The sequence below is a fragment of the Oncorhynchus keta genome, unplaced genomic scaffold (assembly GCF_023373465.1).
Source record: "Oncorhynchus keta strain PuntledgeMale-10-30-2019 unplaced genomic scaffold, Oket_V2 Un_contig_349_pilon_pilon, whole genome shotgun sequence".
NCBI lineage: Eukaryota > Metazoa > Chordata > Actinopteri > Salmoniformes > Salmonidae > Oncorhynchus > Oncorhynchus keta.
Window position 1 is genome coordinate 97,501 of NW_026287285.1, and position 15,000 is coordinate 112,500.

At 40.6% G+C, this 15,000-nt stretch overlaps 1 protein-coding gene across 1 annotated transcript in view; it reads left to right on the forward strand.

Annotated features, from left to right (window-relative positions):
• Positions 1-15,000, forward strand: part of LOC127924014 (protein sidekick-1-like) — a 179,850-nt gene that overhangs the window by 70,848 nt on the left and 94,002 nt on the right. The window contains 4 exon segments of the mRNA XM_052508362.1: positions 9,973-10,188; positions 10,893-10,967; positions 10,970-11,027; positions 14,641-14,751. Coding sequence (XP_052364322.1) covers positions 9,973-10,188; positions 10,893-10,967; positions 10,970-11,027; positions 14,641-14,751 — 460 coding nt within the window.

Genomic DNA, 15,000 nt, shown 5'->3' on the forward strand with positions numbered 1-15,000 from the left:
AACACTAGAACTCTGCTCTAGAACTACAACACTAGAACTATGCTCTAGAACTACAACACTAGAACTATACTCTAGAACTACAACACTAGAACTCTGCTCTAGAACTTCAACACTAGAACTATACTATAGAACTACAACACTAGAACTCTGCTCTAGAACTACAACATTAGAACTCTGCTCTAGAACTAAATGTATTTTCTCATTCCATGGTACTGTGTGCTCACGTTGGCCTAAATATGTTAACGAATAACATCTATACAACGTCTATACAACGTCTATGCAACGTACTATACAACATCTAACAACGTCTATGCAACGTCTATACAACGTCTATGCAACGTCTATGCAACATCTATGCAACGTCTATACAACGTCTATGCAACGTCTATGCAACATCTATACAACGTCTATGCAACGTCTATGCAACATCAATACAACGTCTATGCAACGTCTATACAACGTCTATACAACGTCAATACAACGTTCTAGGCTCCTGTCAGTTGTAGCTTTGCCTGTGAGGCAGATTCTCAAAACAATCCTCCGTTGATATGGAAGGACTGAGTTTGGACGAGCCTTTCTTTGGTAATTGGACGAGCCTGTCTTTGGTAATTGGACGAGCCTGTCTTTGGTAATTGGACGAGCCTGTCTTTGGTAATTGGACGAGCCTGTCTTTGGTAATTGGACGAGCCTGTCTTTGGTAATTGGACGAGTCTGTCTTTGGTAGTTGGACGAGCCTGTCTTTGGTAATTGGACGAGCCTGTCTTTGGTAATTGGACGAGCCTGTCTTTGGTAATTGGACGAGTCTGTCTTTGGTAGTTGGACGAGCCTGTCTTTGGTAGTTGGACGAGCCTGTCTTTGGTAGTTGGACGAGCCTGTCTTTGGTAGTTGGACGAGCCTGTCTTTGGTAGTTGGACGAGCCTGTCTTTGGTAATTGGACGAGCCTGTCTTTGGTAGTTGGACGAGCCTGTCTTTGGTAATTGGACGAGCCTGTCTTTGGTAGTTGGACGAGCCTGTCTTTGGTAGTTGGACGAGCCTGTCTTTGGTAATTGGACGAGCCTGTCTTTGGTAGTTGGACGAGCCTGTCTTTGGTAATTGGACGAGCCTGTCTTTGGTAGTTGGACGAGCCTGTCTTTGGTAGTTGGACGAGCCTGTCTTTGGTAATTGGACAAGCCTGTCTTTGGTAGTTGGCAAGCCTGTCTTTGGTAATTGGACGAGCCTGTCTTTGGTAGTTGGACGAGCCTGTCTTTGGTAGTTGGACGAGCCTGTCTTTGGTAATTGGACAAGCCTGTCTTTGGTAGTTGGACAAGCCTGTCTTTGGTAATTGGACGAGCCTGTCTTTGGTAGTTGGACGAGCCTGTCTTTGTAGTTGGATGAGCCTGTCTTTGGTAGTTGGACGAGCCTGTCTTTAGTAATTGGACGAGCCTGTCTTTGTAATTGGACAAGCCTGTCTTTGGTAGTTGGACGAGCCTGTCTTTGGTAATTGGACGAGCCTGTCTTTAGTAATTGGACGAGCCTGTCTTTGGTAATTGGACGAGCCTGTCTTTGGTAATTGGACGAGCCTGTCTTTGGTAATTGGACGAGCCTGTCTTTGGTAATTGGACGAGCCTGTCTTTGGTAATTGGACAAGCCTGTCTTTAGTAATTGGACGAGCCTGTCTTTGGTAATTGGACGAGCCTGTCTTTGGTAATTGGACGAGCCTGTCTTTGGTAATTGGACGAGCCTGTCTTTGGTAATTGGACGAGCCTGTCTTTGGTAATTGGACGAGCCTGTCTTTGGTAATTGGACGAGCCTGTCTTTGGTAATTGGACGAGCCTGTCTTTGGTAGTTGGACGAGCCTGTCTTTGGTAATTGGACGAGCCTGTCTTTGGTAGTTGGACGAGCCTGTCTTTGGTAGTTGGACGAGCGCTCTTTGAAAAGGGGGCTGGATAGACTACTTGAACAAGTGAAATGCAGGTATGTGACTTGTGAATACTGAAAAGGCAAAAGGCTCCAAAATATTGTCAAAGCTGCTCTCAGAAGACCATTTAAAAAAGACTTAATCCAATGAAACGAAATGGCAGGAAACCAATCATCACAATCTGAATAGGAGATTAATCATAACAGAAGACACAACTCTCCTTCCATGGGCACTGTGTTCACAATACACTGTGTATAGGCTGTTCTTCACAATACACTGTGTATATGCTGTGCTTCACAATACACCATTATTATAGGCTGTGTTCACAATACACTGTGTATAGGCTGTGTATAGGCTGTTCTTTACAATACACGATGTATCGGCTGTTCTTCACAATACACGATGTATCGGCTGTTCTTCACAATACACTGTGTATATGCTGTGCTTCACAATACACTGTGTATAGGCTGTGCTTCCCAATACACTGTGTATAGGCTGTGTATAGGCTGTGTATAGGCTGTTCTTTACAATACACTGTGTATAGGCTGTTCTTCACAATACACTGTGTATAGGCTGTTCTTTACAATACACGATGTATCGGCTGTTCTTCACAATACACTGTGTATATGCTGTGTATAGGCTGTGCTTCACAATACACTGTGTATAGGCTGTGCTTCCCAATACACTGTGTATAGGCTGTGTATAGGCTGTGCTTCAATAATACACTGTGTATAGGCTGTTCTTCACAATACACTGTGTATATGCTGTGTATAGGCTGTCTTTACAATACACTGTGTATAGGCTGTGTATAGGCTGTCCTTCACAATACACTGTGTATAGGCTGGAGGTCCTTCACAATACACTGTGTATATGCTGTTCTTCACAATACACTGTGTATAGGCTGTGCTTCAATACAATGTGTATAGGCTGTGTATAGGCTGTGCTTCCCAATACACTGTGTATAGGCTGTGTATAGGCTGTGCTTCACAATACACTGTGTATAGGGCTGTGTATAGGCTGTCACTTCACAATACACTGTGTATAGGCTGTTCTTCACAATACACTGTGTATAGGCTGTGTATAGGCTGTTCTTCACAATACACACTGTGTATAGGCTGTGCTTCACAATACACTGTGTATAGGCTGCTGTGCTTCACAATACACTAGGCTGTGTATAGGCTGTTCTTCACAATACACTGTGTATAGGCTGTGTATAGGCTGTTCTTCACAATACACTGTGTATAGGCTGTTCTTCACAATACACTGTGTATAGGCTGTGCTTCACAATACACTGTGTATAGGCTGTGCTTCAATACACTGTATACACTGTGTATAGGCTGTTCTTCACAATACACTGTGTATAGGCTGTGCTTCAATACAATACACTGTAGGCTGTGTATAGGCTGTTCTTCACAATACACTGTGTATATAGGGTTCTTACACTGTGTATAGGCTGTGTATAGGCTGTTCTTCACAATACACTGTGTATAGGCTGTGCTTCACAATACACTGTGTATAGGCTGTTCTTCACAATACATAGGCTGTGTATAGGCTGTGTATACACTGTGTATAGGCTGTGTTCACAATACACTGTGTATAGGCTGTGCTTCACAATACACTGTGTATAGGCTGTGCTTCACAATACACTGTGTATAGGCTGTGGCATTGCCACACTACACTGTATAGGCTAGGCTGTGCTTCACAATACACTGTGTATAGGCTGTGCTTCACAATACACTGTGTATAGGCTGTGCTTCACATACACTGTGTATAGGCTGTGTATAGGCTGTGCTTCACAATACTGTGTATAGGCTGTGTACTGTGTATAGGCTGTGCTTCACAATACACTGTGTATAGGCTGTGCTTCACAATACACTGTGTATAGGCTGTGTATAGGCTGTGCTTCACAATACACTGTGTATAGGCTGTTCTTCACAATATACTATGTATAGGCTGTTCTTCACAATACACTGTGTATAGGCTGTAGGCTTCACAATACACACTGTGTATAGGCTGTCCTTCACAATCCGCTGTGTATAGGCTGTTCTTCACAATACACTGTGTATATGCTGTGCTTCACAATAGGCTGTGCTTCCCAATACAATGTGTATAGGCTGTGTATAGGCTGTGCTTCCAATACACTGTGTATAGGCTGTGCTGTGCTTCACAATACACTGTGTATAGGCTGTTCTTCACAATACACTGTGTATAGGCTGTGTATAGGCTGTTCTTCACAATACACTGTGTATAGGCTGTGCTTCACAATACACTGTGTATAGGCTGTGCTTCACAATACACTGTGTATAGGCTGTGTATAGGCTGTTCTTCACACTACACTGTGTATAGGCTGTGTATAGGCTGTGCTTCACAATACACTGTGTATAGGCTGTGCTTCACAATACACTGTGTATAGGCTGTGCTTCACAATACACTGTGTATAGGCTGTGTATAGGCTGTGCTTCACAATACACTGTGTATAGGCTGTGCTTCACAATACACTGTGTATAGGCTGTGCTTCACAATACACTGTGTATAGGCTGTGTATAGGCTGTGCTTCACAATACACTGTGTATAGGCTGTGCTTCACAATACACTGTGTATAGGCTGTGCTTCACAATACACTGTGTATAGGCTGTGTATAGGCTGTGCTTCACAATACACTGTGTATAGGCTGTGTATAGGCTGTGCTTCACAATACACTGTGTATAGGCTGTGTATAGGCTGTGCTTCACAATACACTGTGTATAGGCTGTGTATAGGCTGTGCTTCACAATACACTGTGTATAGGCTGTGTATAGGCTGTTCTTCACACTACACTGTGTATAGGCTGTGTATAGGCTGTTCTTCACAATACACTGTGTATAGGCTGTGCTTCACAATACACTGTGTATAGGCTGTGCTTCACAATACACTGTGTATAGGCTGTGTATAGGCTGTGCACAATACACTGTGTATAGGCTGTGTATAGGCTGTGCTTCACAATACACTGTGTATAGGCTGTGCTTCACAATACACTGTGTATACACTGTGTATAGGCTGTGCTTCACAATACACTGTGTATAGGCTGTGTTTCACAATACACTGTGTATAGGCTGTGCTTCACAATACACTGTGTATAGGCTGTGTATGCTGTGCTTCACAATACACTGTGTATAGGCTGTGTACAATACACTGTGTATAGGCTGTGTATAGGCTGTGCTTCACAATACACTGTGTATAGGCTGTGTATAGGCTGTGCTTCACAATACACTGTGTATAGGCTGTGTATATGCTGTGTATAGGCTGTGTATAAAGGCTGTGTATAGGCTGTGTAAGGCTGTTAGGCGGTGTATAGGCTGTGTATAGGCTGTGTATAGGCTGTGTATAGGCTGTGTATAGGCTGTGTATAGGCTGTGTATATAACTGTGTATAGGCTGTGTATAGGCTGTGTATAGGCTGTGCATAGGCTGTGTATAGGCTGTGTATAGGCTGTGTATAGGCTGTGTATAGGCTGTGTATAGGCTGTGTATAGGCTGTGTATAGGCTGTGTATAGGCTGTGTATAGGCTATAGATAGGCTGTGTATAGGCTGTGTATAGGCTGTGTATAGGCTGTGCTACCGTTGAAAGACCTGCTCTTTGTGGGTCTTAAAAAACTTACGTTAACGCTTCATGAAATGATTTTAAGGACCTGAAATACTGGTATATAATAGATACCACGGGTAGGGGGTAGATAACAGTGGTTTCCTTGACAAGGGTAAATGGGTTGAAATGGAGCTTTCCAGAAATGCCAGAAGTTGTTTACTGTCCTGCTGATAGTCCACAAACAGCATTACTGTTTCCCAGGAAACAGGAAAAAGAAACCACAACTTATATTTGCTGACCGAACACGAGAGCTGCAACACAGATGAATGAATAACAACACTGGAACACTAAGTACATAGCTCTAGAACTACCACACTAAAGTACATAGCTCTAGAACTAGAACAGTAAAGTAGTTAGCTCTAGAACTACCACACTAAAGTACATAGCTCTAGAACTACAACAGTAAAGTACATAACTCTAGAACTACCACACTAAAGTACATAGCTCTAGAATACTAAAGGACATAGCTCTAGAACTACAACACTAAAGGACATATCTCTAGAACTACAACACTAAAGTACATAACTCTAGAACTACCACACTAAAGTACATAGCTCTAGAATACTAAAGGACATAGCTCTAGAACTACATCACTAAAGGACATAGCTCTAGAACTACAACACTAAAGTACATAGCTCTAGAACTACAACAGTAAAGTACATAACTCTAGAACTACCACACTAAAGTACATAGCTCTAGAATACTAAAGTACATAGCTCTAGAACTACAACACTAAAGTACATAACTCTAGAACTACCACACTAAAGTACATAACACTAGAACTACAACACTAAAGTACATAGCTCTAGAACCTCAACACTAAAGTACATAACTCTAGAACTACAACACTAAAGTACATAACTCTAGAACTACAACACTAAAGTACATAGCTCTAGAACTACAACACTAAAGTACATAGCTCTAGAACCTCAACACTAAAGTACATAGCTCTAGAACTACAACACTAAAGGACATAGCTCTAGATCTACAACACTAAAGTACATAGCTCTTGAACCTCAACACTAAAGGACATAGCTCTAGAACTACAACACTAAAGGACATAGCTCTAGAACTACATCACTAAAGGACATAGCTCTAGAACTACAACACTAAAGGACATAGCTCTAGAACTACAACACTAAAGGACATAGCTCTAGAACTACAACACTAAAGTACATAGCTCTAGAACTACAACACTAAAGTACATAGCTCTAGAACTACAACACTAAAGGACATAGCTCTAGAACTACATCACTAAAGGACATAGCTCTAGAACTACAACACTAAAGGACATAGCTCTAGAACTACATCACTAAAGGACATAGCTCTAGAACTACAACACTAAAGGACATAGCTCTAGAACTACATCACTAAAGGACATAGCTCTAGAACTACAACACTAAAGGACATAGCTCTAGAACTACAACACTAAAGGACATAGCTCTAGAACTACAACACTAAAGGACATAGCTCTAGAACTACATCACTAAAGGACATAGCTCTAGAACTACAACACTAAAGGACATAGCTCTAGAACTACAACACTATAGGACATAGCTCTAGAACTACAACACTAAAGGACATAGCTCTAGAACTACAACACTAAAGGACATAGCTCTAGAACTACAACACTAAAGGACATAGCTCTAGAACTACAACACTAAAGTACATAGCTCTAGAACTACAACACTAAAGGACATAGCTCTAGAACTACATCACTAAAGGACATAGCTCTAGAACTACAACACTAAAGGACATAGCTCTAGAACTACAACACTAAAGGACATAGCTCTAGAACTACAACACTAAAGGACATAGCTCTAGAACTACAACACTAAAGGACATAGCTCTAGAACTACAACACTAAAGTACATAGCTCTAGAACTACAACACTAAAGGACATAGCTCTAGAACTACAACACTAAAGGACATGGCTCAAGATCTACAACACTAAAGTACATAGCTCTAGAACTACATCACTAAAGGACATAGCTCTAGAACTACAACACTAAAGTACATAGCTGTAGATCTACAACACTAAAGTACATAGCTGTAGATCTACAACACTAAAGTACATAGCTCTAGAACTACAACATTAAAGAACTTAGCTCTATAACTAGAACACTAAAATAGCTCTAGAACAATATCTAGTGAAACCTAGTCTACTCTGTCCTCTCTCAGTGAAGTAGTGATGTTTCATCTGTTGTTATGCTCGGTATGAGGACAGCCCTGCTGCTTCTCTTCACATTAACTATCCCTCACACGCACGCACGCACGCACACACACACACACACACACACACATGTACACATACACATGCGCACGCATGTACACACACGCACACATGCATGTACACACACACGCATGTACACACACACACACACACGCATGTACACACACACACACACAAGTTGTTTTCATATCAAGGATCTAACACACACACAAACGTTACGCACATATGCCAGCACACACACACACACACACACACACACACACACACACACACACACACACACACACACACACACACACACACACACACACACACACACACACACACACACACACACACACACACACACACACACACACACACACACACACACACAGGTATAGTATGGTGTGATGAATGAGTGTGTGGATGTGGGTAGATCTATTTGCAGGGGAAAAGGTTAGTGTGTATAACTTCTCCATCTGTCCATCTCTCTCCCAGTTCAATTCAATTCAAGGCTTTATTCACATGAGAAACATATGTTTACGTTGCAAGTGAAGTAGATAAACAAAAGTGAAATAAACAACAATACATTTGTAACAGTAAACAAGTACATAATAAACAAAAGTGAAATAAACAACAATACATTTGTAACAGTAAACAAGTACATAATAAACAAAAGTGAAATAAACAATCAAAATGAACAGTAAACATTACACTGACAGAAGTTCCACAAGAATAAAGACATTTCAAATGTCATATTATATATATATATACAGTGTTGTAACGATGTGCAAATAGTTAAAGTACAAAAGGGAAAATAAATACGCATAGATATGGGTTGTATTTACAATGGTGTTTGTTCTTCACTGGTTGCCGTTTTTCTTGTGACAACAGTCTAACCAATAGAAATGGGAGTTAATCAAAATCGGGTTTGTTTTCAAATTCTTTGTGGATCTGTGTAATCTGAGTGAAATATGTGTCTCTAATATGGTCATACATTTGGCAGGAGGTTAGGAAGTGCAGCTCAGTTTCCACCTCATTTTGTGGGCTGTGAGCACATAGCCTGTCTTCTCTTGAGAGCCAATGTGTCAAGTCATTATCTTTTTGTTTTCCATTGATTTGGTTGGGTCTAATTGTGCTGCTGTCCTGGGGCTCCTGGACCAGCTTGCTTAGGGGACTCTTCGCCAATTCTTCTCTGCAGAATTGATCATTAGTGGGTATCGGCCTAATTCTCGCTCTCAATTCAATTAAAGGGCTTTATGGGGAACATACGACTTCATTGCCAAAGCAAGTGAAATAGATCATAATCAATAATCTCTCTCTCTCCATCTCCATCTCTCTCTGTCTCTGTCTCTCACTCTCTCCATCTCCATCTCTCTTTCTCTCTCTGTCTCTCTCTGTCTCTCACTCTCTCCATCTCCATCTCTCTCTGTCTCTCTGTCTCTCTCTGTCTCCATCTCCATCTCTCTCTGTCTCTGTCTCTCACTCTCTCCATCTCCATCTCTCTCTCCATCTCCATCTCTCTCTCCATCTCCATCTCTCTCTCCATCTCCATCTCTCTTTCTCTCTCTGTCTCTATCTCCATCTCTCTTTCTCTCTCTGTCTGTCTCCATCTCCATCTCTCTCTGTCTCCATCTCCATCTCTCTCTCTCTCTGTCTGTCTCCATCTCCATCTCTCTCTGTCTCCATCTCCATCTCTCTCTCTCTCTGTCTCTCTCCATCTCCATCTCTCTCTGTCTCCATCTCCATCTCTCTCTGTCTCCATCTCCATCTCTCTTTCTCTCTCTCTCTCTCGCTACCTCTCTCTCTCTCTCTCTTTCTTTCTCTATCTCTGTCTCTCTACCTCTCTCTCTCCATCTCTCTCTATCTCTGTCTCCCCCTCTCTCTCTACCTCTCTCTCTCTCTCCATCTCTCTCCATCTTCATCTCGCTCTCTCTCTCCATCCTCATCTCTCTCCATCTCCCTCTCTCTCTCTCTCTCCATCTCCATCTCTCTCTCTCTCTCTCTCTCTCTCTCTCTCTCTCTCTCTCTCTCTCCTCTCTCTCCATCTCCATCTCTCTCTCTCTCCATCTCCATCTCTCTCTCTCTCCATCTCCATCTCTCTCTCTCTCCATCTCCATCTCTCCTCTCCATCTCTCCTCTCCATCTCCATCTCTCTCTCCATCTCCATCTCTCTCTCTCTCCATCTCCATCTCTCTCTCTTTCTCTCTCTCCATCTCTCTCTCTCTCTCTCTGTAGGTTATGTGATATTGTGGTGTGTTTCTGGGTCAGCATCGGGGTCAGGGTCGGAGGGCAATGCGTCATGTGAGGAGCGAGCTCTCTCTAACTCTACCCTGCAATACAAGGTCACCAGCTTGACCTCTATGACATCATACGCCCTGGAGGTCGCCGCCATGACAGCGGCAGGAAGAGGCGTGGCCACCACCTCCACCATCTCCTCTGGAGTTCCACCAGGTCAGACAACATGTCATCATCATCATCATCATCATCATCATCATCATCATCATCATCACATTCCATCATATATATGAGACGTCCACGGCATCACAGAAACAGAGGAGCTCAGAAGATGATCTTTACCTCCTCTGATAAGTGGCTGTTACTGCACCGGCCATGATTCAAAACACACAGACACACACACACACACACACACACACACACACACACACACACACACACACACACACACACACACACACACACACACACACACACACACACTGGAGTCACAATCATGTAGAACAGCTTAGACAAACAGTCTGTGGCCAAGATGCAATCATTATTACCCCTTATTAACAGATAATAGATAAGTAATTATTAGCCCTTATTAACCACTATAAGATAAGTCATTATTACCCCTTATTAACCACTAATAGATAAGTCATTATTAGCCCTTATTAACCACTAATAGCTAAGTCATTGAGGGAAACAGAGAGAGAGAGAAACTAAGAGAAACATAATAGAGGCAGAGCGAGAGAGAGAGAGAGAGAGAGAGAGAGAGAGAGAGAGAGAGAGAGAGAGAGAGAGAGAGAGAGAGAGAGAGAGAGAGAGAGAGAGAGAGAGAGAGAGAGAGAGAGAGAGAGAGAGAGAGAGAGACAGAAAGGTTTGGAGAGAGACAGTGGTGTGCCCTCTAACCTGTTGTTGTGTCTATGTCTCAGAGCTTCCTGGTGTGCCCTCTAACCTGGTCATCTCCAACATCAGCCCTCGCTCCGCCACACTAAGGTTCCGCCCGGCAGCAATGGGAAAACGGTCATCTCCAAATGGATCGTAGAAGGACAGGTCAGGATTTCACTGTCGTTTGAAGCTCCTATCCAGCTACACAGTTTGTACATTTAACTAAATTCAAAGCAGTAATTTCACAGTTAGCTACAAAGCTGATATCAGTAGGTCATCCCTGGACTCGTATATACAAGGGATATCCAGGGCCCAACGAGTCTCAGAGAAGGAGAGAATACTGTTACTGTTATACTGTTACTGAATACTGTTACAGAACCAGATGTTTACATCATAGTGAATACTGTTACAGAACCAGATGTTTACATCATAGTGAATACTGTTACAGAACCAGATGTTTACATCATAGTGAATACTGTTACAGAACCAGATGTTTACATCATAGTGAATACTGTTACAGAACCAGATGTTTACATCATAGTGAATACTGTTACAGAACCAGATGTTTACATCATAGTGAATACTGTTACAGAACCAGATGTTTACATCATAGTGAATACTGTTACATGGACAGATGTTTACATCATAGTGAATACTGTTACAGAACCAGATGTTTACATCATAGTGAATACTGTTACAGAACCAGATGTTTACATCATAGTGAATACTGTTACAGAACCAGATGTTTACATCATAGTGAATACTGTTACAGAACCAGATGTTTACATCATAGTGAATACTGTTACAGAACCAGATGTTTACATCATAGTGAATACTGTTACAGAACCAGATGTTTACATCATAGTGAATACTGTTACAGAACCAGATGTTTACATCATAATGAATACTGTTACAGAACCAGATGTTTACATCATAGTGAATACTGTTACAGAACCAGATGTTTACATCATAGTGAATACTGTTACAGAACCAGATGTTTACATCATAGTGAATACTGTTACAGAACCAGATGTTTACATCATAGTGAATACTGTTACAGAACCAGATGTTTACATCATAGTGAATACTGTTACAGAACCAGATGTTTACATCATAGTGAATACTGTTACAGAACCAGATGTTTACATCATAGTGAATACTGTTACAGAACCAGATGTTTACATCATAGTGAATACTGTTACAGAACCAGATGTTTACATCATAGTGAATACTGTTACAGAACCAGATGTTTACATCATAGTGAATACTGTTACAGAACCAGATGTTTACATCATAGTGAATACTGTTACAGAACCAGATGTTTACATCATAGTGAATACTGTTACAGAACCAGATGTTTACATCATAGTGAATACTGTTACAGAACCAGATGTTTACATCATAGTGAATACTGTTACAGAACAAGATGTTTACATCATAGTGAATACTGATACAGAACCAGATGTTTACATCATAGTGATTACTGTTACAGAACCAGATGTTTACATCATAGTGAATACTGTTACAGAACCAGATGTTTACATCATAGTGAATACTGTTACAGAACCAGATGTTTACATCATAGTGAATACTGTTACAGAACCAGATGTTTACATCATAGTGAATACTGTTACAGAACCAGATGTTTACATCATAGTGAATACTGTTACAGAACCAGATGTTTACATCATAGTGAATACTGTTACAGAACCAGATGTTTACATCATAGTGAATACTGTTACAGAACCAGATGTTTACATCATAGTGAATACTGTTACAGAACCAGATGTTTACATCATAGTGAATGCTGTTACAGAACCAGATGTTTACATCATAGTGAATACTGTTACAGAACCAGATGTTTACATCATAGTGAATACTGTTACAGAACCAGATGTTTATATCATAGTGAATACTTTTAGAGAACCAGATGTTTACATCATAGTGAATACTGATACAGAACCAGATGTTTACATCATAGTGAATACTGTTACAGAACCAGATGTTTACATCATAGTGAATACTGTTACAGAACCAGATGTTTACATCATAGTGAATACTGTTACATGGACAGATGTTTACATCATAGTGAATACTGTTACAGAACCAGATGTTTACATCATAGTGAATACTGTTACAGAACCAGATGTTTACATCATAGTGAATACTGTTACAGAACCAGATGTTTACATCATAGTGAATACTGTTACAGAACCAGATGTTTACATCATAGTGAATACTGTTACAGAACCAGATGTTTACATCATAGTGAATACTGTTACAGAACCAGATGTTGACATCATAGTGAATACTGTTACAGAACCAGATGTTTACATCATAGTGAATACTGTTACAGAACCAGATGTTTACATCATAGTGAATACTGTTACATGGACAGATGTTTACATCATAGTGAATACTGTTACAGAACCAGATGTTTACATCATAGTGAATACTGTTACAGAACCAGATGTTTACATCATAGTGAATACTGTTACAGAACCAGATGTTTACATCATAGTGAATACTGTTACAGAACCAGATGTTTACATCATAGTGAATACTGTTACAGAACCAGATGTTTACATCATAGTGAATACTGTTACAGAACCAGATGTTTACATCATAGTGAATACTGTTACAGAACCAGATGTTTACATCATAGTGAATACTGTTACAGAACCAGATGTTTACATCATAGTGAATACTGTTACAGAACCAGATGTTTACATCATAGTGAATACTTTTAGAGAACCAGATGTTTACATCATAGTGAATACTGTTACAGAACCAGATGTTTACATCATAGTGAATACTGTTACAGAACCAGATGTTTACATCATAGTGAATACTGTTACATGGACAGATGTTTACATCATAGTGAATACTGTTACAGAACCAGATGATTACATCATAGTGAATACTGTTACAGAACCAGATGTTTCCATCATAGTGAATACTGTTACAGAACCAGATGTTTACATCATAGTGAATACTGTTACAGAACCAGATGTTTACATCATAGTGAATACTGTTACAGAACCAGATGATTACATCATAGTGAATACTGTTACAGAACCAGATGTTTACATCATAGTGAATACTGTTACAGAACCAGATGTTTACATCATAGTGAATACTTTTAGAGAACCAGATGTTTACATCATAATGAATACTGTTACAGAACCAGATGTTTACATCATAGTGAATACTGTTACAGAACCAGATGTTTACATCATAGTGAATACTGTTACAGAACCAGATGTTTACATCATAGTGAATACTGTTACAGAACCAGATGTTTACATCATAGTGAATACTGTTACAGAACCAGATGTTTACATCATAGTGAATACTGTTACAGAACCAGATGTTTACATCATAGTGAATACTGTTACAGAACCAGATGTTGACATCATAGTGAATACTGTTACAGAACCAGATGTTGACATCATAGTGAATACTGTTACAGAACCAGATGTTTACATCATAGTGAATACTGTTACATGGACAGATGTTCTAAGTTATGTTCTAACTGATGTTCTAACCAATGTTCTGATGTTCTAAGTTATGTTCTAAGTAATGTTACATTCTGATTGCTTCTTCACCTTCACCTAACTGATGTTCGAAGTGATATTCTAAGTGATGTTCTAAGGGATGTTCTAACTGATGTTCTGATGTTCTAACTGATGTTCTGATGTTCTAAATGATGTTCTAAGTGATGTTATATTCCGATTGCATCATCAACTATTGCGTTCTCCTGTAGGTGGTGAGAGAGAGGGGTGGAGAGAGGGATGGGAAGGAGGAGAAGTGGAGAGTCGTGTATGAGAGAGAGAACAGAGAGAAGCAGCCTGATGTCGACTCAATGGAAATACCAGACCTCCTCCCCTTCACACTGTACAGGTAGAGAACAGACACACAGCCTGTGATGTACCAAACGCATTATGAAGTGATTCACTCCTCTGGTTTCCTCGTCCTCCTTTTATCCCTCTTTCACACCCTGCCCTTTCTCTCTATGTCTCTGTCCTCTCTCTCTGCCCTCTCTCTCTATGTCTCTGTCCTCTCTCTCTGCCCTCTCTCTCTCTGTCTCTCTCTCTGTCTCTCTGTCCTCTCTCTCTTTCTCTCTCTGTCTCTCTGTCACTCTGTCTCTCT